The sequence below is a fragment of the Bos javanicus genome, chromosome 17 (genome assembly GCF_032452875.1).
Source record: "Bos javanicus breed banteng chromosome 17, ARS-OSU_banteng_1.0, whole genome shotgun sequence".
Taxonomy (NCBI): Eukaryota; Metazoa; Chordata; class Mammalia; order Artiodactyla; family Bovidae; genus Bos; species Bos javanicus.
The window spans coordinates 6579362-6601087 of NC_083884.1; the positions used below are offsets into that span (position 1 = coordinate 6579362).

The following is a 21726-nucleotide window of genomic DNA, read 5'->3' on the forward strand; positions in this document are numbered from 1 at the left end:
CTACCAGGTCAAAGAGCACACACATCTTTCCTTCGTATTCTTGTTTATATAAAAGTTGTCTATATGCAGGATTTATATACTTATATACAGATGGAACAGAATTCCCTTTAATACATTTTTCACCTGTAAAATGAAATCCTTAACAGTCCTATGAGTGTTAACACCATGCTTCATCATCTGCACGAGGAGCTTCGTGTTGCTTGGCATCATATCACTGAACTATGGGATAGGGAAGTTTAGACAGATTATAGTATATAGAATATTTTCTTTTCTACGACTAATTTTCAGCAGCTTTGAACCGGGCTTCTGATGCATGTGTGTGGTTCATCAGTTCGCATCAGTGTAAGCAGCTCCTGCCTCCTCTAGGCTCTCTTCCCTCTCAAGGCTTCTAGCATCTCCCCAGCCTCTTAGGTAGGAGAATTGTCTCCTCTTTTCTTCGTCCCCTAGACCTTTTATTTTGAAATAATTCAGACATACAGAAGAGTACACTGAACATCCCGCCGACATCTAGGTGGGTTTTTCCTTTTGAATTAGGCGTTGGAGGGTGAGTTGCAGACACCATGACCCTTCGTTCGCAAATATTTCAGCATCTTTTCTGGCAGGAGCAAAAACATTCTCTTACTGAGGCTGTGTAATGATCACACTCAGGAAAGCCAGCCTGGTTACAAGCCGGTTATCCAGGACAGAGTTCACAGTCGAGTAGTATCATCCTTTATTTACTTCTCCCCGGCTCATGATCCAGTCAGAGACCACACACTGCATTTAGTTGGCGTGACTCTAGTCTCATTTTTTTGTTTCTTTTTCCTTTCCTTTTCTCTCTCTCTCCACTCTCTCTTTCCCTTTTTTCCCTTTTCACGACATTGACATATTTTTAGATCCTGGCTAGTTCTTCTGTTATCTGCTCTGACAGCAAACACAGCTAATGGAATAGGGGGTTTGCCTATGAACGTTTAGCTTTTCTTTTTTTTTTCCTATTAGCCTCCATGATTTCATAGTTTGCCAGGAAGCCTATAACAAGATGCTGTATACTTCTAGGATGCATAAAGTTCAGGATTTTTTTTCCTGAAAATCTTTGTCCTGATAGATTCTCCCAAAGGTTTACTCCTTGGGGCATTCCTGGGACTGATGAATAGAGCTAGAGGAGGTGCTAGTGGTAAAGAACCCACCTGCCAATGCACGGGATGTGAGACATGGGTTCAGTCCCTAGGTTGGGAAGATCCCCTGGAGGAGGGCATGGCAACCGACTCCGGTATTACTGCCTGGAGAATTCCATAGTCAGAGGAACCTGGCAGGCTAACGTCCGTAAGTTTGCAGAGTTGGACACGGCTGAAGTGACTTAGCATGCATGCACTTTAAATAGAATGACACGTGTCTCTAGGAATTGCTTTTGATATTCACAGGCCTTATTCCACCAAATTCCCTGTCCATACCAATAATTAATGCCTAGCTAGCATTTCCTAGAGTTTTGTTGGTTCAGGTCAGTTGCTTCGTTTCTCAGCAATAGAGCTTTCAAGTAAGAACTAATCTTTTACATAAAGAAATAAGTAGATCTCTTTTGGGGTCATAGGAGCTGTTCACTCATGAAATTAATGTTTTTTATCACTATCACTGATTACTCTTAAGGTTTCAGTAATATGAAAAAGTTTGGCATTCCATGTAATCTCTCTTGTCTTGGGAGTAAATTTTAGGATAGGTTAGAAAAGACCGAGTTTCAGTATGGGGACAGTGGTCTAAAATGAATGGATTTATATGCTTTAGCCTTTTAACATTAGTATTTGTTGCTGTTCAGTCACTGAGTCTTATCTGACTGTTTGCAGTCTCATGGACTGCAGCACACCAGGCTTTCCTGACCGTCACTATCTTCTGGAGTTTGCTTAAACTCATATCCATTGAATCAGTGATGCCATGCAGCCATCTCATCCTGTGTTGTCCCCTTCTCCTCCTGCCTTCAATCTTTCCCAGCATCAGAGTCTTTTTCAATGAATTGGCTCTTCGTATCAGGTGGCCAAAGTATTGGAGCTTTAGCAATATTAATATACTTTTCTTAAAAGCTATAAACAAGAGAAAAACATATTCAGAGTTAAAATTAGGGGGAAATCTTTCTCCCGTCAAGATCCTCGCCGGATCTCACACACACACACACACACACACACACACACACACACACATAGTTACATATATGTATCTTTCTGTTTTCATAGTCTTTTCCACTGTGGTTTATCACCCGATATTGAGTGTAGTTCCCCGTGCCGTTTATACATTTATATGTAGTGGTTTGCATCTGCTGATCCCAGACTCCCAGTCCTCTGCCCTTCGGCAGCCACAGGTCTGCTCTTCATGTTTCTGTTTTGTAGCTAAGTTCACTGTCATATTTTAGAGTCCACATGTCAGTGATACCATGTGGTGTGTGTCCTCTTTCTGACTTACATGATAAATCTCCAGATCCATCCATGTTGCTGAAGGACAGTGATTGTTTTCAAACGTGACTGCCATGTCTGCTTCATGCCTGCAGACATCTCTTCTCCACAGACTGTCTTTAAATTTCAAAAGTAGCTGCTACCTTAGAAGACAGGAAGTCACAGATAGCAGTGGGCAGCAATGAGATGGCAGTAAAAATGGACTCAGTTATCTGGTGTGTAGCTCTTCAGCTTGTCAGAAGGTAGTTTCTTTCACTTAAGAATGGGAGCTTTTTCCAGCCACAGGCAAGCATACGATTTATCCAAGGAAATTTTGCCTCACAATAAAACAGAGAAAATGAAGTCATATAAGCTTCCTGAGACGTTAAGAAATATGGTCTCTATTCCTCTGCAGATAACACACTAATTATCACAAAAGGTGTTGGTTATCATTTAAGGGGGAAATATTATGTTGACATAATACATAATTTCAGCATCTGTTGTACTTTACTTTGGATTATAAATCTAGACTAATGGGCCTGTGGAACTGTTTAGACCTTTCCTTATTAGATCCCATTGTCTCTTACAAAAGCTTGAATATGAAAGATTTAGTTGATTGGGGCATTTTGCATTTAATAACGCTTCCATTCTGAAACTAGGATTTACTAAAATGTCTCCCATATGTCGAGTAATTTCATTTAATTCACCAAGCAGTCCTGCAAAATACTGTTTTTTCCCCTCACAGATGAGGAAGCTGAGGCTGAGAGAGGTTAGATGATCGGTGCAAGGTGACACAGCTGCCGAGTAGATTTCGGCTGAGTAGGGAAGATTTCAGCGAAGGTCTTTCTGACTCAGTTTTGCCCAACTTGTCAATCAGTAAATGCCTTCTCAAGATGAGGTTAATTGCCAACTAGTAACTGTTGAGAGTGTTGTGGGAGCAAGGAATGGAGGCTGGTTAACCTGCACACCCAGCTTGTTTTTCACTGGCTGCCAAGCGTTCTCAAACCTCCTCTCTAACCAAGTCTTCAAGTCTTCACCCTAGAGTGAGGTCCAAGGACCCGATGCTGTGTCCCGTGAGAGGTCTTTTTCCCCTAGGCTGGAGGTAGCCCTGGAGTTTTCCTCTTTCCTACCAGCACAGAGGTGAGTGTTGGGTCCTAGTACCCAGTGGTCCGAGGCACAGCAGGGAGAGAGTCCTCCGGTGTCAGAGGCCGGCCTGGTCGAGGCTGCCCTCCCCAGCCCCCTCACTAGTGGTAGGTGTGGGCACCAGCCTGAGGCCACCTGACCGTGTCAGGGGGCGGAAGCTGGCAGAGAATGGGATCTCAGGTGAGGAGAGTGGACACCCAGGAGGTCTGTCCTCGCCCTCGATCCTGACCAGTCCTGGGTTGCGGAACTGCTTCGGAGGGCAAGAGAATAGAGAGGCGCCTTGGAGCTCAGGGGCTGACCTGTCAGACCACACCCCTCCTCTTTGAACAAGAATTGTTTCCTGGGATGGGTGTTTGATTGTTTTTCTTCTTTTGTGAGGGAGGGATTTAAATAAAAGAGAAATTGTAGCATTCTTTCTCCTTTTCCCGAGGCAACACCCCTTAGGTGTAAAGAACATATATGTTTATGTGGGTGTATTTAGATAAATATTTAGTATCTGCATAAAGCTGGTAACTCTTTTATTTTTGGCCATCCTGTGTGGCTTCGGGGGTTTTAGTTTCCCAACCAGATGTTGAACCCAGGCCCTTGGCACTGAGAGCGATGAGTCCTAACCACTAGACTACAAAGGAATTCCCAAAGCTGGTATCTTTTGATGGTAAAAGTCCACTTTTTAAAAAAAAATTTCTTAGCAGTTTCAGCACGCTTAGTCATCAGACCTTGAAGTGTTTGTTTTGGGTGATGACAGAAGAGCTCAGTGGTGAGAAAGAATGTGGGGGTGAGGCAGTGGGGAGCAGCTTTCTCTACCGTAATGAAAATTTATCTGTGTGGGAACTTTTGCTTTGAATATGAATCAGAGAGAGTTCGTGCTTTGAGACAAATTTATGGTTAGCAGTAAAATAAAGACCCGTTTTAGTGCCTTATTTTTACTTAGTAAATCTTAATTACTTTCTCTCTATAAATTAAAGCATTTACGGTGCTATATCTTAATCATCCATCAGGTTTGTCACATGTAACATTAATTTCATAGAATAATTGCCGCTTGGGCTTTTCGTAAGGCGTCACCTCAGAGTCTTTGAATGTGCCAGAGGAGTGGCCAACCGAATTTTCAGTGAGTTACGCGGTTTTGCATGTTGCCGCAGTTTTTTAGGAGGTCCTGGTAACCATTGGACTGACTTTGCGTATCACAGCGCCGTGGGCTCACCAGTTGAGGGTTAAGGAGGAAGGAGAGAGATGGCGTGAACTGCAGGCTCTTTTGAAGACTGGAGTTTTACCCCTTTGAAGTGCATCACAAATATTTCCTGGCGTAGGTCCCCAAGACTGACTTCAGTGAGTAGATTTCTTTGTAATCAGTGGAATTTCACATAAATGTGCTAAAATCCTAGGCAGTATTTTTATCGACTTGAGTAAGGTATGCAGTCTTTTTTGTTCCATTATCTTCATAGCAAATCCTTTCCTAATGGTTAATGTCACCTTAGAGTTCTGTCCAGCCCACGTTGAGTTATCACAGATGCTCCTTATGCATTAGTGACATTTCATAATTCTTGGCTCCCAGTATGTGAAAAAGGAGTCAACAAGACCTTCTTTTTTGTTGTTGACTGGGCAGACTTGAGAGTGATATCATTTGATCAGTTAGATATTTATCAAAAGAAAAAGACACAGAAGTGAATCAGACATGGATGTGGCTCGCAGTGTGGTCCGTCCCGCGTTCTCGAGAGCCTCCGCTCACCATTCCCCTGCTCTTTAGGGCGTCCTGGGGTGGGGGGCACGCTGCCCCCACAGGCTGGTCTTCCTGGTGTCCCCTCATGCCTCCCCTGCTAGCTGGCTTTTGACTGCTTAGGCGGGAGGCGTGGATGAGAGACTGGCGCTGGGAGGAAAGCAGCAACAGAGAGCCTCTCCTTCCCTTTTCCCTCCGGCAGCATCTCTGGTAATGCAGGGGTCACGCCCGTGGCTCCTGCCATGGAGACGGGTCCACCGGGTTTCCAGCATCCTTGGTGCCTTCCCCCTGCTGCCAGCAACGCTGCCCCCCGCCAACCCCGCCCCTCCCTCCCTGGGGCATGAGCGGCTTCTTGCCGCTGAGAATCTTCTCAGTTGCCTCTTTGACATCCTAGCCCGTCTGTCATCTGTGTAATAAAGTCTCTGCATTAAATCGCGTCTGTTCTACATACTGAGTGGTTTCTTTTTTCCTAACACATATTTTATAAAACAGTTTTGCTTTTATTTCCTAGCTTATGGAGTTTGGGATGTTGATAAAAGGGATGCTAAATTATTCACTACCTCAGTTAATGTTTAATCAGCTGGCATGGCGTTTAAATAATAGGGCAAAGAAGATAAAGTGACTTGACTGCCCTCAGGGAGCTCAGTCTGGCTGGGGAGCCAGTGCTTTTCCAGAGGGCGGGGACCTGAAAAGGAGGGATGCCTACAGGGGAGTCTTGCCAGGTGCCAGGATCTTGCTCAAATGGATGAGGAGGAAGGGTGTTCCCAGCAGAAGCAGCAGCTTGTGCAAAAGCATGTTATGTGTCTTGCTGTATGAGCGTCTCTTGGGTTAGGGCTAAGCCAGAAAGGTGATCGGGCCGAACCTCGAAGAGTCTTGAAGACTCCATCAAGCACTTGGTGTTTATCCTTTTAGTGATGGGGAGGCCGGAGAAGGGTTTTAACAGGGGAGTTATGTGAACGGATTTATTCTTTAGAAGAATCAGTTGGTACAGAGGCAAGAGTCCAGAGCTAATTGTGGAGGTGGAGAAACGTGGCCAGGCGATTAGTGCAGAAGTCTTGCTTGGAGGGGAGCATGTTTGAATGGAAGCCTGAATTAAATTGGAGGATTTAGGAGGAGGGAAATAATCAAGACATACTAAAAAGTAGGATGTGAATTCCTTGATCGTTTATTTTAAGTGTATTGGGAGTTGTGGTTAAAAGAATGATTGTTATACTCATGTTGCAGGAAGGCGACCCCTTCCAGGGCCCGAAACTGGGCTCTTGTCTAACACTTGGAAATGAATTGTCCGAGGAGACACGTGCTGACAAAGCAAGAGATTTTATTGGGAAAGGGCGTCCGGGTGGAGAGCAGTAGGGTAAGGGAACCCAGGAGAACTGCTCTGCCACGTGGCTCGCAGTCTCGGGTTTAATGATGATGGGATTAGTTTCCTGGTGGTCTTTGGTCAATCATTCTAATTCGGAGTCTTTCCTGGTGGCGCACGCATCGCTCAGCCAAGATGGATGCTAGCGAGAGGGATTCTGGGAAGTGGACAGACACGCGGTGTCTCCTTTCCATCTTTCCCGAACTCTTCCGGTTGGTGGTGCCTTATTAGTTCTGTATTCCTTATCAGGATCTCCTGTCATAAAACAACTCATGCAAATGGTTACTATGGTGCCTGGCCAGGGTGGGCGGTTTCAGTCAGTGTGCTTCCTCTAACAACTCCCCGCTGAGAGACTTCATACTCAAGATACTTCTTGGGAATTGGGGCGGAGGTCTCTTTCTTCTGTAACTTCTTCCTGCTGTGCATGGGCGTAGGCCTGCCTAGCAGAACAGAAGTCTCTCTCTACCTGATCTAAGTTGGGGTGTTCCACATCTGAAACCAGCTTCCACCTTTGTAGTAACAGCAATTTAGTTGGAAACTGTTGGCTCCTCTCAGAGATGAAATAGACAGGGGCCAAACAGGAGACCTAACAGGATGGTCATCTCTGGTCCCCGAAACAGAAGGCAACATTTGGGGTGAGGGTTGCAGGGTTTGTGACTTTAGCAATTGTTTGAATCCATCCTTTGGAACTCAGGGAAGGTCAAGGAGGCTGAATGAAGCCTATATTCTACAGATAAGAAATGGAGAACACAGAACAGATCTCTACTCCAGAGCCCCACAGAGTCCTGCTCAGTTTTAATTTAGGGAACTAGGCAACTATGACTGTGATAAGTTCCTGTCAAAATGGAGCATAGGACTGCCTCAGCTTGGAGAATAGACACTGAATTGGAAGTATTCCTGAGTTCCAAGTCCTGGATCTGAGCCTTGTATGATTAAAATTTCAATCCCTTGGTCTGCCATTTTGGTGTAACAGACCCAATTAGAAGTAGCTGGAGGAGGGATAACTGGAATTTTGTAGACAAAATAAATCTCATTTCTTTTTAGAAGATTAGGCCTGAAACCCAGACTGGACCTGGCACTTCAGGGAGACTTGTAGCCAGGTATCCAGTTGCCTAGTTTTATAAAAAGTAAGGTTGCAGTTACTAGCTTCCAGCAGACATTGTTTTGAGAATGGTGGCATCCAAGCCTGACACGACTCAGAAAACTCAAGTATTTAGCAATGCAAGGTCTAATCTGAAAGTACACCCATAGATCACCTAGTTATTTCCCAGGATATCTGAACCATAGCTACTCTGCTGCTAAGTCGCTTCAGTTGTGTCCGACTCTATGTGACCCCATAGACGGCAGCCCACCAGGCTCCCCCGTCCCTGGGATTCTCCAGGCAAGAACACTGGAGTGGGTTGCCACTTCCTTCTCCAGTGCATGAAAGTGAAAAGTGAAAGTGAAGTCGCTCAGTCGTGTCCGACTCCTAGCGACCCCATGGACTGCAGCCCACCAGGCTTCTGTCCATGGGATTCTCCAGGCAAGAGTACTGGAGTGGGGTGCCATAGCTACTCTCTTTTGACTTTTAATTGTAAACTTTTCCTTAACAGTCAAAGCAGATTTCACCATTAATGATGTCAGTGTTTCTCTAGGTGTGAGAAGATGCAAGAATTGGGATTCATAAAATCTTCTCTGGAAAAGATCTAACTATCTGAAGGCCTGTTCTGCCAGTTTTTCCCAGAGCACAGAGTGCCTCATTCGTGATTTTCACCCTGAACCCCTTTCAGAGGAATTGAAGGTCAGCAGTTGCAACGGCCATGATTTAATTTTTGTAGATGTAGATGGCAAGTGTCAGTCTTCAGTTGGCAGAGCCCCTTTTTGCTCATAAACTTGACCATGATTTTGAGGGGGGCATTTCATGACTATTTTATCCCATGGTGCTGAGAATGTCCATTCTCAGGTTTGGCAGAGATTTTGTTGACAGGCCACTCAATCTGCTGTTACTGGACTAGGCCATAAAACAGTATCCAAAATTCTCTGGACCACCTCTTACTAGCCTCTTGGTCCAGGAAAATATTCCCTCTTGTTGCTTCTTCCCGTATCTGGAGTTACACTGTTACCATCATCCATCTCATATGGGACTATATATTATTCTATTAGAGCCCTCAGACACACATTTGACAGTGTAAGAGATAGCAATTTTGTAAAATAGGTGAAATACAAATAACATAGCCAGCACTATTAGTAAAGTCACAAGTAAGACTTAAGAGCTTCCATTAGATGTAGCCCAGTAAATCTCAGGTCATCTGACTTAGTCTGCTCTGTAGAGTCTTTATCTTCCAGGGAAATTATATATTGACACCATCTATAAGGCACATAGCCCCGTTTTCTAGTGTTACTAGATTGATTGTCCATAGTATGATTTAATTGTTTCCAACACAAAGGAGACTTTAAGCCTAAATTACCATAGCTGGTGTTATCTATATAAATCCATCCCATAATTGTTGGAGATTTTTTCCTCCTTTGCTGAAACTTTTCTTGTTGCTCTGATTGAGCTTGAGTAATAGTTCAGTTCAGTTCAGTCACTCAGTCATGTCGGACTCTCTGCGACCCCATGAATTGCAGCATGCCAGGCCTCCCTGTCTGTCCATCACCAACTCCCAGAGTTCACTCAAACTCATGTCCATTGAGTTGGTGATGCCATCCAGCTATCTCATCCTCCGTCGTCCCCTTTTCCTCCTGCCCCCAGTCCCTCCCAGAGTCTTTTCCAATGAGTCAACTCTTTGCATCAGGTGGCCAAAGTACTGGAGTTTCAGCCCCAGTATCATTCCTTCCAAAGAACACCCAGGGCTGATCTCCTTTAGAATGGACTGGTTGGATTTCCTTGCAGTACAAGGGACTCTCAGGAGTCTTCTCCAACACCACAGTTCAAAAGCATCAATTCTTCGGTGCTCAGCTTTCTTCACAGTCCAACTCTCACATCCGTACATGACCACAGGAAAAACCATAGCCTAGACGGACCTTTGTTGGCAAAGTAATGTCTCTGCTTTTCAATATGCTATCTAGGTTAGTCATAACTTTTCTTCCAAGGAGCAAGCGTCTTTTAATTTCATGGCTGCAGTCACCATCTGCAGTGATTTTGGAGCCCCCCAAAAATAAAGTCTGACACTGTTTCCACTGTTTCCCCATCTATTTCCCATGAAGTGATGGGACCGGATGCCATGATCTTCGTTTTCTGAATGTTGAGCTTTAAGCCAACTTTTTCACTCTCCACTTTCACTTTCATCAAGAGGCTTTTTAGTTCCTCTTCACTTTCTGCCGTAAGGGTGGTGTCATCTGCATATCTGAGGTTATTGATAGAAAAAAGCTCAAATTTATGGCCGGAGTCAGAGCAGGCATTATTAATTGGCCCGGTGTGGGGATCCCATCCAGTAATATCACAGTGACCTGAATATGACTATAATTTTTTTTTTTAAGTAAATTTTCTCAGGGCCAACCAGTTAGAGTCTTTTAGTAGAGAAATTTACCAAGGTAACCCAGAACTAGACACAGGTAATAGGCCACAAACCCAACAATTGAATTGATTTCTAAAACTAGCATAGAATCAGGCCTATGATAGAAAAACATTTGATTTATATGCAAAGGTCTAAGAAGTCAAGAAAACATAAATGATCATACGAATTAGGTCCAGCATCTTGGGCAAGCTGTCTACCTCTGATGTCATCGTCTTCTCATCCTGGTTTAGTGTAGTTTTTCCTGCTTGAGCATCATTTTAAGGTGAGATCAGGTCAGCTGTCTTTTCTATAGACCAATCCAGTGTAGGGGCCTTTGTAAGTGCGAGTTAATCTAAGAGTTAATTTCCCTTCAGTTTCATTGTGCATGAGCTAGTTAAGAGTACCTGATTAAAAAAGTCCTTCCATCCAGGTTGGAGACAGTCCCTTAAATTACGTCTTTTTCCAGTCCTGGTCGCAGGTCATGAGGCATCTGATCTTCATCCAAAGATAGATTACTGAGAGAAGCTTCAGAAACAAACTTAGGGTGTTCTTTAAGAATTCAATTAAATTTTGCATTAATGTCACATAACAGCAAAGAACTAAGAGATGAGTCTTACTAGATGCAGACCTCCATTAACAAACTGGGATTTAACATGTTCTGAAATATCTTTTCCTCCCTAAAGTTACCCTCATTTTTATAAAATATAACCAAATTAAGGCTAGTTTGTTTGCAAATAGGTCTGTTCTCACTAATTTTGGTCTGATGATTTATATAACCATAACTGATTATAGACTTTTCATTTTGCTGAAACATTTAGAGTCTCAGACTGCACTTTTAAAATAAAACAGAGCTGGGAAACTCACACCAAAGGCTTATCACAGATTTTGCCTAACAAATCTAGGTGAATTCTTCCTTTTTTAAGGTTTCAAAAATTTCTTGAGATTTTTGTACTTGTGAGATAACCTAACTCATTTGGTAAACCTACTGGAAACCTAAGAATTTCCAATTTTTGGAGGAGTCAGATAGAAAATATAATTGTTTTGTTTATAATGTTTAATTTTACTAAAGTATTGTCATAATTAGTTTGAGAGGAAGGTTTTCCCTACTCCCTGAAAACCCGTAATATTTCAGATAGAAACCATAAAAGTTATAAGCATATTCGCTGGTTCATTCAGTCCTTCTGTTAACTTTTGTGAAGTCATCAGGTTTTCCATTAGAATACCAGGACATATCAGAATGTTAAGAACTCCATATAACTTCTAGGATATCTGTATTAGTAATTTTACCATACATTATAACATGAGAAAATTTATTACTCATTTGATAATCTTTTTCATGTAATTTAACCAACCAAATAAACACAGTTTAATATCTCTCTTTGGGATGTTTCAGGGGCCCTCTGAAGCACCCCAAAGTTAGCTAGAGGTCAAAAGAACTTCAAAGGATTCTATTTAGGAAGTTTTCTCGAAAAGATCAATTAGAAGGGTTTAGAACATTTGGTCAGATTTAGTCAGTGTTGGTGGGTGTATCATTTAGCTTGTTGATATGTCACAATAGGCCTAAATACCAAGGCTCAAGGTCTAGTGAAAGTCAGCGCCGCCATCTTGGACCTAGTTGACTCTAACCAGTTTTCTTACGAGTGGGTCATTTCTAACAAAATCCATTTATCTAACTAATTGTAATCCAATTTTAGAAAATCCTGATCATGCATAACTCTTTTTAGTATTTTTTCATACCTTTTCTTTTTTTTTTTTTTAACTGAAAACACTTCCTACTTTTCTTTAGCAACCAAGAACTAACTTTTATATTAGCATTTCATAGATTGGTGAGTATAAATACCAGTGATAATTTCCAAAACCCTTGCTTTCTTAGAACATTTTAGGATGGCACCAAACATTGTTCATTTATAGTCCCAAATCTCTTTAGTTTCTCTGTAAAAGGAAATTAGTGTTTAGTAGTAAATATTTCAAAATCTTATTTTATTTGGAAATGACCTAACTATTCAGTAGACTTCCAACACTTAGCACACTTGGCACAACCCTTAGAAATTTAAGTTACACCAATCTGGAGAGACTATTTTAGACAGATATTTCTAAAGAATAATTATTCTTAATAGAGTTTATGTAAAAGCTCATATCTCATTTACATTTTTTAGAAGTTTCTTCACTTGAGGTAATTTCCTTATTGACAATCTTGTAACAGATATAATATTTAGCTTATATTAAACCTAGGTACAATGAAAATATTCTACTTAATGTTAATTACTCTGAGACATGTCTGTATTAGGTCAACAAACAAACATTATATCAGGTATTTAATACTGAATATTTCCCAGTTCACATGAACCTGGAATTTATTGTTTAATTAATTAATTAATTAATTTTTTTATTGTTTAATTTAGAATTATTTGATTTGTAAGTGCTTACCTTTTTTTAAGCCAAATAAATAGAGCTCATTTACAAATTAACCTCAAAAATATTACCCAGAGACAAAGACATACCAAGACATATTTAGACAGACACAGTGCAAGATCTAGCTTCATTTTCTAAGTTTAGTCATGAATTAGATATTACAATATAAAATTTACTAGTTTATAAAAAACAGTTGAAATAAATAAAACAATAAAAATTTTAAAGTCTTTTCCATCAGTCTCAGGAGTTAGAGATGGTCTAGATAAGTGTTCCTGAGAGCCCTGGTCTCAAGGCACAGGGAAAGAAAATCAAGTTCTAACAAAATGGCGGCAGGTCTAAACCAAATGGTAGCCAAAAAGCAAAATGGCCGTCAAAAATCGCAACACAGAACACAGAGTTAAAACACACACATATAAACCTGGCAGTCCTCATCAGACACTCCTTAAATACAAGAATACAGTCTCTCAGAAAACCTCCTATAGAGACACAGAACTTCAGATCCAAGTACTAACATCAAAGATTTCAGGAGGAAAGGAAGCCAGGTTGAAAGAAGGGGGAGGAGGCGGGAGAAGGGGGAAAAGGGGGCGGCCTTACAGACGTCTCCTGCCACCTACAGACACCCAGGCGTTATGGGACTTTACCCTGGGCCTCTAGAGAAGGGAAGACTGGAACTCAGCCCTACCAGAAATCAGACCAGACCAGAACCAGAATTCGAGTTCTCTGCCAAGAGGAGATAATCAGCCTCCAATCCTCAGCTCAGGCTGAGGCCCTTCGACCAGAGAGGCCCTTCGACCAGATTCCTGCATCCAGGACCAGGGGACTAGAAAAACGGGGAAGGATAGGAAGGGTTAAGGAGAGGAAAGAGAGAGGGAAGGGGAGAGAGGTCAATAAAGTCTCCTGTTCCTAACCAGTTGGGGCACTCTAGCCAGTTGTCCACATCAGGAGGAGACCAGGGACGAAACGGTCCCAGTTGCGGCCTCTGGGTCTGGTCCATTCGCAGGCAAGCTGGCCCCTGAGTACCCTGAGTGGTCAGGATGTCAGTCTCAGCGAAGCAGAGTCCCACCAGAGTCACCATTTGTTGCAGGAAGGTGGACCCCTTCCAGGGCCCGAAACCGGGCTCTTGTCTAACACTTGAAAATGAATTGTCCGAGGAGACACATGTGCTGACAAAGCAAGAGATTTTATTGGGAAAGGGCGTCCGGGTGGAGAGCAGTAGGGTAAGGGAACCCAGGAGAACTGCTTTGTCGTGTGGCTCACAGTCTCAGGTTTTATGGTGATGGGATTAGTTTCCCGGTGGTCTTTGGCCGATCATTCTAATTCAGAGTCTTTCCTGGTGGCCCACGCATCACTCAGCCAAGATGGATGCTGGCGAGGGGGATTCTGGGAAGTGGACAGACACGCGGTGTCTCCTTTCCACCTTTCCTAGACTCTTCCTGTTGGTGGTGGCTTATTAGTTCCGCGTTCCTTATCAGGATCTCCTGTCATAAAACAACTCATGCCAGTGGTTACTATGGTGCCTGGCCAGGGTGGGCAGTTTCAGTCAGTGTGCTTCCTCTAACACTTACAGGTCAGGAAATGTCTGGTTAGGCAAAGTAAGTCTTAAGACTGGAAGCCTGCTTCTCACATTGGGGTCGCAGCCTGTCCTTGGAAGTCTCATGATGCCTCTGCGCCTTCTGCGCTGGATGTGTTTTAGATTGCGCCAAGTTATGGTTGCAGCTCTGCTTATTTTGCAAACAAGTGGAACAAGTGATAATCCCTTTAAAAGCCATTCACTGTCTCCTCAGCCTGTATCCTTTTCCTGGCTGTGACATGCCCGGCCTCTCTCTTCTGGACATGACATATATTGACTGTCTCATCTCCTCCGTCCACCGCTCATAGGTTTCTTAACTGCCAATTAAAGAATCAGCTTTTTACTTATGTGATAAATCGTTTCATGGGTACTTGTGTCTAAAGGTTTTGAAAGTCCAGTGATAACGTATGCTGCTTGAGAAAAACTCTAGGTCCACTCCCTCTCCGGCCGCCACATGCCAGAGCCACTGTGTAAAACACATGTGTACGGAGTGTTTTACAAAATTCCGAGAATACAGTGCTCACCTTTTTAGAGTTAGACATCTGAAAACAAGCCTGTGCACGTAGAAAAACTGGCAGGAAGAAAATTGCTAGAAACAGTATCTGCCTCTCTGGAAGGGTTTGGTTTGAGCTGCTGCTAGAGTATTATGGCTCAGTGTTAGCGGGCTTGAGTGCCAACACTCATGCGCCTCCTTCTTTGAAGATTTACGGTAAGAGTGTAGTTGAGAGTCTGGGCTCTGGGATCTGATGTCCTGCTACTTAGTCACCTGCGGCGAGTTACCTAACCTCTGTGCGTTCCTTCCTTATCTGTAAGATGACGATCATGGTGGTACCTGCCCTAGGACTGCCGAGGGGATTGCCTGGCACGTGCGTGTGGTGTGCCCAGCCCACCTCCTGACATAAAGAGCGTGCAGCCAGCACTTGGCCATCGATGGTTCCCGAAGCCAGAGTGGGCTGTGCTCAGGCTCCGTGGAGAGAGCTGTGCTTTGTGAGTGCCAAGGAGCATTGGTTTCCTTCCATAGGGAAGCTGCTGTGGTTACCCATGAGCCCTTCTGTAGTCTACTTTATGTGAATTGCAAAGAAAATTCTGGAACTTGCATCTTCAGGACACGTTCGTCTTTGGAGTTTTTTCATTCCTCTTTGATCTTGTCACATGTGATTGGTCGTCGTTTCAGGGCACTTCTAGAAATACGTCTGAAGGCCACTGGGTGGAGGTAACAGCCTAGAGGAGACAGAGGCATCGCGGCCTCTCTGAGACCCGCCCTGGATGCCCATCCCCTCCCTCTTCACTGGAGCTCAGCGCACGTTCCTGACCACCACTGCCTTTCGTTCTCTGTGGGGCTCCGGGTCCAGGGGGAACAGGCAGTGCCCATTCTCATGGAACCTAGTTCAGGGGCAATACATGCACACACATCTGACCCACCGTGATGCAAGCACAAACGGACGCTTGTGGAAGGTCAGAGTAAGGAAAGTTGCCCAGACTTGGTGACATCTCCGTAGATTGTGAATAAGAATAGGGCGGTCAGCAGTCAGCATTGTTTGTATAGGAGAACTGGACCGGGGAGCCAGGGGCGGGTTGTGTGTGTGTGAGAGAGATAGGAGATGGAATTGAAGATGGAGGCCAGCGCTAGACCATGGAGCAGAGGACAGGTGTATGTGTGTGTATGTGTGTGTGTGTGTGTGTGTGTGTGTGTGTTAGGAGATGAAATTGAAGATGGAGGCCAGCGCTAGACCATAGCAGAGCCTGGCCTTTCCTGTGTGTGTGTGTGTGTGTGTGTGTGTGTGTGTGTTAGGAGATGGAATTGAAGATTCAGGTCAGAGCTAGACCGTGGCAGAGGCTGGCCTTTACCGTGTAGACACGGCGGTCGCCAAGTGATTTTAGGCCCCAGGACGCTGTAGGATTTGAGCCTTTATCAGGACTGTGCTCATGGGGATGATGCACTTGCAGAGGGTGGAGGCCATGCCGGCAGGCTCACGTCCCCAGCACACGTTCCTTGAGGCCAGCGGCAGCGTCCTGTGTCACTCGGCACCCCTCAAGCCTAGAACTGTCTGTATAGACACTGAAGGCACTGTGTGAGATAAAGACAGCCCCAGCTGAAGTTTCCAATTCTGCATCCTCTCCTCAGAACATGCTGACCTGGACCTCCATCTGTCACAAGCAGCTTGACTAGGATTGTAATAAATTCTTTTTTCTTGGCATTCTTTTAACTGGCTCTCTCTGTTTACTAGCCCCCCTGTGCACCTGTAGTGTGGTGATGATGGATGCTTATAATCCTGACCCTGAAGTGCTCCAGGCCTTCTAAATCATCAAGAAAAGATTAAAGTATATTCAATACTGCTGTAATGTTTATGTGTTTTACCGCATTCTTATCCTTTGGAAATGGATGATGGTTTATCAAGTGCCCAGGTACTCGTGCGCACACGGGGAGAGTGAGTCTGTGATCACCCGTGGCTCTCCACTCCCCCACAGCACCAGGCATGGGGTGTTTATTAGCAGCACACGCTCAGAAAGAAGCAAGCAAAACAGACCTGGGTGCTCTCCAGGCCTAGAAAGAGGGAGCAGGTTGGTCCCAAAGGGGCAGACTGGGCAGAGACGAGAGAGAAAGCGGTGGTTAGAGAAGAGTGGGGTGGAAAAGCAAGAACTGACAGGCGGCCAGTCCAGCAGTCTCCAGGCACACCACGCTGCTGCCCAGCCCCAGAGGGGCGAGCCTCGCGGCAGGACCCCAGTTTCAGGTTCTCGTGCGCCTTGGCCCAGATCAGATCTGCAGGCTTGAATTTGGCAGGATTCTCCACCAGCTCTATTTGTATTGTGGTAACAACTGTTCAGTAAAACGCCAAACATTAGCAAGTAAAACATCGATAATTGGAGCATCCTGTGTCTCCCCACCCCAGCGCCCCCAGCACACACACATCTTTTCATGAAAACCATTATTACTGCAGAGCTGACAATATTACTTGGCCCAAAATGAAGAGCTCTGAATAGAAGCTGTGAGACAACTCCATTTTGTAACCTGGCTTCCAAAACCAGGCCTGGGAGGATGTTTTTAGGAGGGAGGTTTGCTGTTGGCTTTTTCTTTGGCGGGGGCTGAGGGGGGCTGTATGTTGCAGCAAGTAGAGATACCTCTCACATTTTCTTACACAGGTTTGCATTTAGACTCTGTCTGATCAACAAGTCCCACCCGTGTCTGGGTGCCTGGTCCCCGCACCACGGGGATTCTGACTGTCACCCTCTGGGCTCAGGCACGTGCGGACTCGAACTGGCTTTATCATTTTCCTGGGCGAGTCTCTTGGTCTTTCTGGGTCTTTATTCTTTTTCTGATATGTTGAAAGAGTACAAATTCCTTCTTTACAGAGTTGCTGTGAGGTGGAAATAAAATGGTGATTGTGAAAAACCTTAGCCGGAAAGCCCTACACAGATAAAAACATACTAAATGCACTAAAGAACCTCATAAATATTCTAATGAAAAACAGAAACATATTGCAGAGCAAGCGCAGTCCTCAAAACTTCCCCTGAAGCAGAGTGGGGAAAAGGGACTGTTTATTGAATTCCTGCCCTAGAGGGGCTGTGATTGTAGCCAGCCGTGACTGCCCACTCTGCATGCATCTCTCTCTCTCCCTGAGATGGGGAACTGTGGCTTCCAGGCCTGCAGCTGTACAGACACACAGCGCAAGAGGGGTGAGGGCCTGTCTGACTCCACATCTCAATACATTTTTTCCTTATCTCTAGTTGTCCACCTTATTCCGGCCACTTACCCACCCAGATTTCCGAAAGCTGTTTGCTTCCTTTGGAGCTGGAAAATTTGCTAGCCCTTTCTTGGTCTTATGCTCCTGAAAGCTGGACAGGGTGGGATCCAAAAGGAACTCGGAAGCCCCGGAGGCAGCAGGTGAAGGGGAAGTGTGCCCAGGCCCGCCTTCTGGGGGCTCAGCTGGGCCTGGACCCAAAGCAGGAGGCAGGCGCACGGCACTTCCCAGCCCTGGGGGAGATGGCTGCAGCCCTGTCGGTTCCAGAAGCACATTCTCTCTCTGTCTCAGTGTTTCCCAGCCTCTCCGAGGTGGTTTGGAGGGCTGCTTCTCCAATCCTCCTCCAGGAGTCAGTGCCTCTGTGTGTTCTGAGCGGCTTCTTGTTCTGCTAGCAGTGGGGTGAGACTAAGGTATTCCTTGTGGTTACCTCTCTCCTGAGCTGTGCTGGGACCCTCCGTGTTAACTTCGATGTCGTGTCAGGGGAAAGGACTCCAGACGAGGCAGTTATTAAGTGCCCACCACCACCACAACTTTTTAATCAACTTTGCCCAATTTGGGCTTCGCTGGTGGCTCAGATGGTAAAGAATCCACCTGCAGTGAGGGAGACCTGGGTTCAGTCCCTGGGTTGGGAAGATCCCCTGGAAAAGGGAACAGCTACCCGCTGCAGTATTCTTGCCTAGAGAATCACATGGACAGAGGAGCCTGGCGGGCTACAGTCCATAGGGTCACAGAGAGTCCGACACGACTGAGAGACTTTCACTCACTTCCCCAATTCCAGATACACTGAGTTGGCTTGTGAGCTGAGCTGCCCATAGGAAGAACCAGAGCTCATACCTGTTGAAGGGTGAGATCGCAGGTCCAGGGAGGATGTCCATAGGGAAGCATAATTGCTCAGACGGTAAGTGTCTTGTCCCTGCAGGTCCTCAACAGGCGGTGCGTGGAAGCAGCCGTGATGACTGGCCTAGCCCTGGACTGTCACATCAACAGGAAGTCCTTGTTTGACCGGAAGCACTACTTCTATGCAGACCTCCCTGTGAGTACGCTCTGTCTGTCCATCCCTGTACCCAGAGCCAGGACTTTGCTGTGGGGGGTGCTGCATGCGTCCTCAGCCAGAGCTCAGTCCAGCCCTGCGGGAGGCCCTGCCTGGCTGATGAAGCCAGTTCCCCGCAACGTAGACCAGATCGGACACGGGGTCCTGATTGCCAGCTCCAACCAGGAGCCTTGTGCTCTGGGGGCTCGTTCGTAATTGACCACAGAGGGGAGGCAGCCTGCGTTCTCAGGCTCAGCCCAGCTGTGGGGTTTGGTGCTAATTGCCGTTTAGGATGGAAGCCACCTCCATGCAGTGGTCAATGCATCCTGTGGCTCGGAGGACAGGGAGAGCACCCCTCTGTCAAGTTGGGATTCCCAGTAATAGGACCATCTCCTCTGCAGACATGCCTGCCATCCCCAAGGGCCGCTTAAGTGGACAGTAGTAAGTGGAGACATGAACCAGAAGCCTGGATGGATGACAGTAATTGGCAAAGCAGTAAACCCGATATTAACCTGCCTTTTCCTTAAAATTAGAAAGTTTTTTTTCTTTATGAGAAAAGCCAGTGTGAACTGGAGCCAATTTTTCATAGTATTGAACTGAACCAAAACTGTAATGGTGAGTGGGTTTCCCAAATGATGTTTGATTTGCTCTGAGCCTCTGATGGCGAGTGTGGCCCCGCTTGAGGTTCAGGCTGTCAGCAGTGCTGATTCTGTTTCATGTTATTCTCCCGGAACTGAAGGCGGGGGTGAGCTGCTTTCAGCAGGTGCACGCAGGAGTGGAATTAAATAAAAAGTGCAACGGGAACCTGAATTCTCTAGTTGCTGCTATTTTTCCCCTCTGACTGCCAGCTTTTTAGCAAGTTCCACTGCCTGGTAGGGAAGAAATAATTAAACTGCATTTATTCATCTTTTAAGAGCGATAACGAGTTTGGTTAAGGTGGGAGATGTAGCAGTAAGCAACTGAAAAATGAGATGCTTTATTTTTTCTGGCTTTCTGATCTTTCTGGCCCAGGTAGCTCACATAATCTGGAGTTAGTGTTGCCAAATATTACACGGGACATGCTTATACTAAAAAAGTGTTCGTTTTTATCTACACAGTTGATTCATATTATCACAGTTTCACAGAGCATCTGTATTTTAGTTGGCAACCATTCCCAGAGTTTAATTTTTACAGATTAAGACTTGCTGTCTTAGCACAGAAAACAAGGTGGCCTAATGCAGTGGTTCTCAAAGTGTGTTCCCCAGGCCACTAGCATCAGCGTCTCCTAGGAACGTGTCAGAAATACAGATTCTCAGGCACCACCCCAGACCTGCAGAGTTAGAAACACTTCAGGTGGGGTCAGAAGATCTGTGTTTTGACCGCCCTGCCAGGTGATTCTGGTACAGCTTAAGCTTGAACAGGGCTGGCCAGGAAGCCAGGAACATAGACTGTGGAGCCAGGTCACCCGAGTTCACACCCTAACGTTGATGCTTACTGGCTCTGTGGCTTTGGCCGTGGGTCCTTAGTCTCTCCATGCCCTGTGCTTTGTTCCTGGGGCTCTCCTGAGAACTAAACGGTGCGAAGCGCCGAGAACAGTGTCTGGGGACGCTGCATCAGTGTCATCCTCTGTTCTTCGCCGAGTCTCACCTGCCCTCTCTTTAGTGTGCGTGCATCTGAAAGGAGTCCTTCCCGCCCACTCAGAAGGTGGTGAGGGAGCGCTGGCAACATCCATCAGTGTTTTAGTGCTCCATGCTTCCTATTAGTGGAGCGTGAGTGTCACTGCATTTTCTGGCTCGAGGAACAAGGGAAGTTTTTTCAGGGAGGGCATCTGACATGATCGGTTAGCTCAGAGAGCAGGAACAAAACCAGGCTCACGGCGCTGGCAGCTGCTGTCGGCTGCGCTGAGACGCGATGGCAGGGTGCTTAGCCAGCACTCCCAGTAAGAGGGTCTGTCAGGAGCCCAGTAAGCAGATGCAGGGCTGAGCTAATGAACTAAGTGGAAACAGCACGCTCTTTTCTCAGAGGCTGCAGACAGAGAGATGACTGTTAGTCCCCAGAATGGTACTCCGCAGGGAAGAGTGAGGATCTGTGTGCTTTACGGCTTCATTATTGGGGGCGTGGGGACCGGGGACTCAGAGAAGTCAGGAGAGGCCAGGCTAGATTATGGCTGCAGCGCATAGACTAATCTTTCGGCTCGTTTTCCTTTTTTTGTTGTTGTCGTATTGTGTTTTTAAGTAAGCTTGTAGTTTTAGGACATTAAAAGGAGTGATCAACTGGTTCCCAGCTTTGACTTACAGACTAGTGACTCTGGCCCCCATTTGCCTGCAGGCGGGCTACCAGATTACCCAGCAGAGGCTGCCGATCGCTGTGAACGGGAGCTTGGCATACAGCGTCTATGTGGGGAGGAAGCCAAGTCAGATGGTCACCAGGACCGTGAGGGTGAAGCAGATCCAGCTGGAGCAGGACAGTGGCAAAAGCCTGCATGACGACCTGCGGTCCCAGACGCTCATTGACCTGAACAGGGCAGGTAGGCTTGGGGATGCTCGTCTTCTTTCCTGCCACCGCCCATCCCCTCCAGGGTTTTCCCAATCCAGGTGAGAAAGCAGGCCCCAGAGGTTGACAGATGGGTCAGGATATCAACATTGGTGTTGGCGGAGCTGATTAGCAAGCCAGGTGGGGACTGTGCTTTCTGTGGACTGCCTTCTAACCCACGACTAAACTGAAATCCACTTCACCACCTAGTCAGGGACCAAGCAGCTTGGTGTTGGAAGCAGACATTAAAAGAACCAAAGTTAAAAATTCAGAAGTGAGGGTAAAGAGAAGTGAGTCGGAGCCCATCAATGATGTGTGCACGCTCAGTCGCTCAGTGTCCCACTCTGCAGCCCCACGGACTATGGCCCGCCAGG

The 21726-nt window shown here is 45.7% G+C and overlaps 1 protein-coding gene across 2 annotated transcripts in view; it reads left to right on the forward strand.

Moving 5' to 3' along the window:
* Nucleotides 1-21726, forward strand: part of GATB (glutamyl-tRNA amidotransferase subunit B) — a 101704-nt gene that overhangs the window by 25697 nt on the left and 54281 nt on the right. For both annotated transcript variants that reach the window (XM_061383992.1, XM_061383991.1), the window contains exons 3-4: nt 18731-18844; nt 21149-21347. In XM_061383992.1, coding sequence (XP_061239976.1) covers nt 18731-18844; nt 21149-21347 — 313 coding nt within the window. The remainder of the gene's footprint in view (nt 1-18730; nt 18845-21148; nt 21348-21726) is intronic.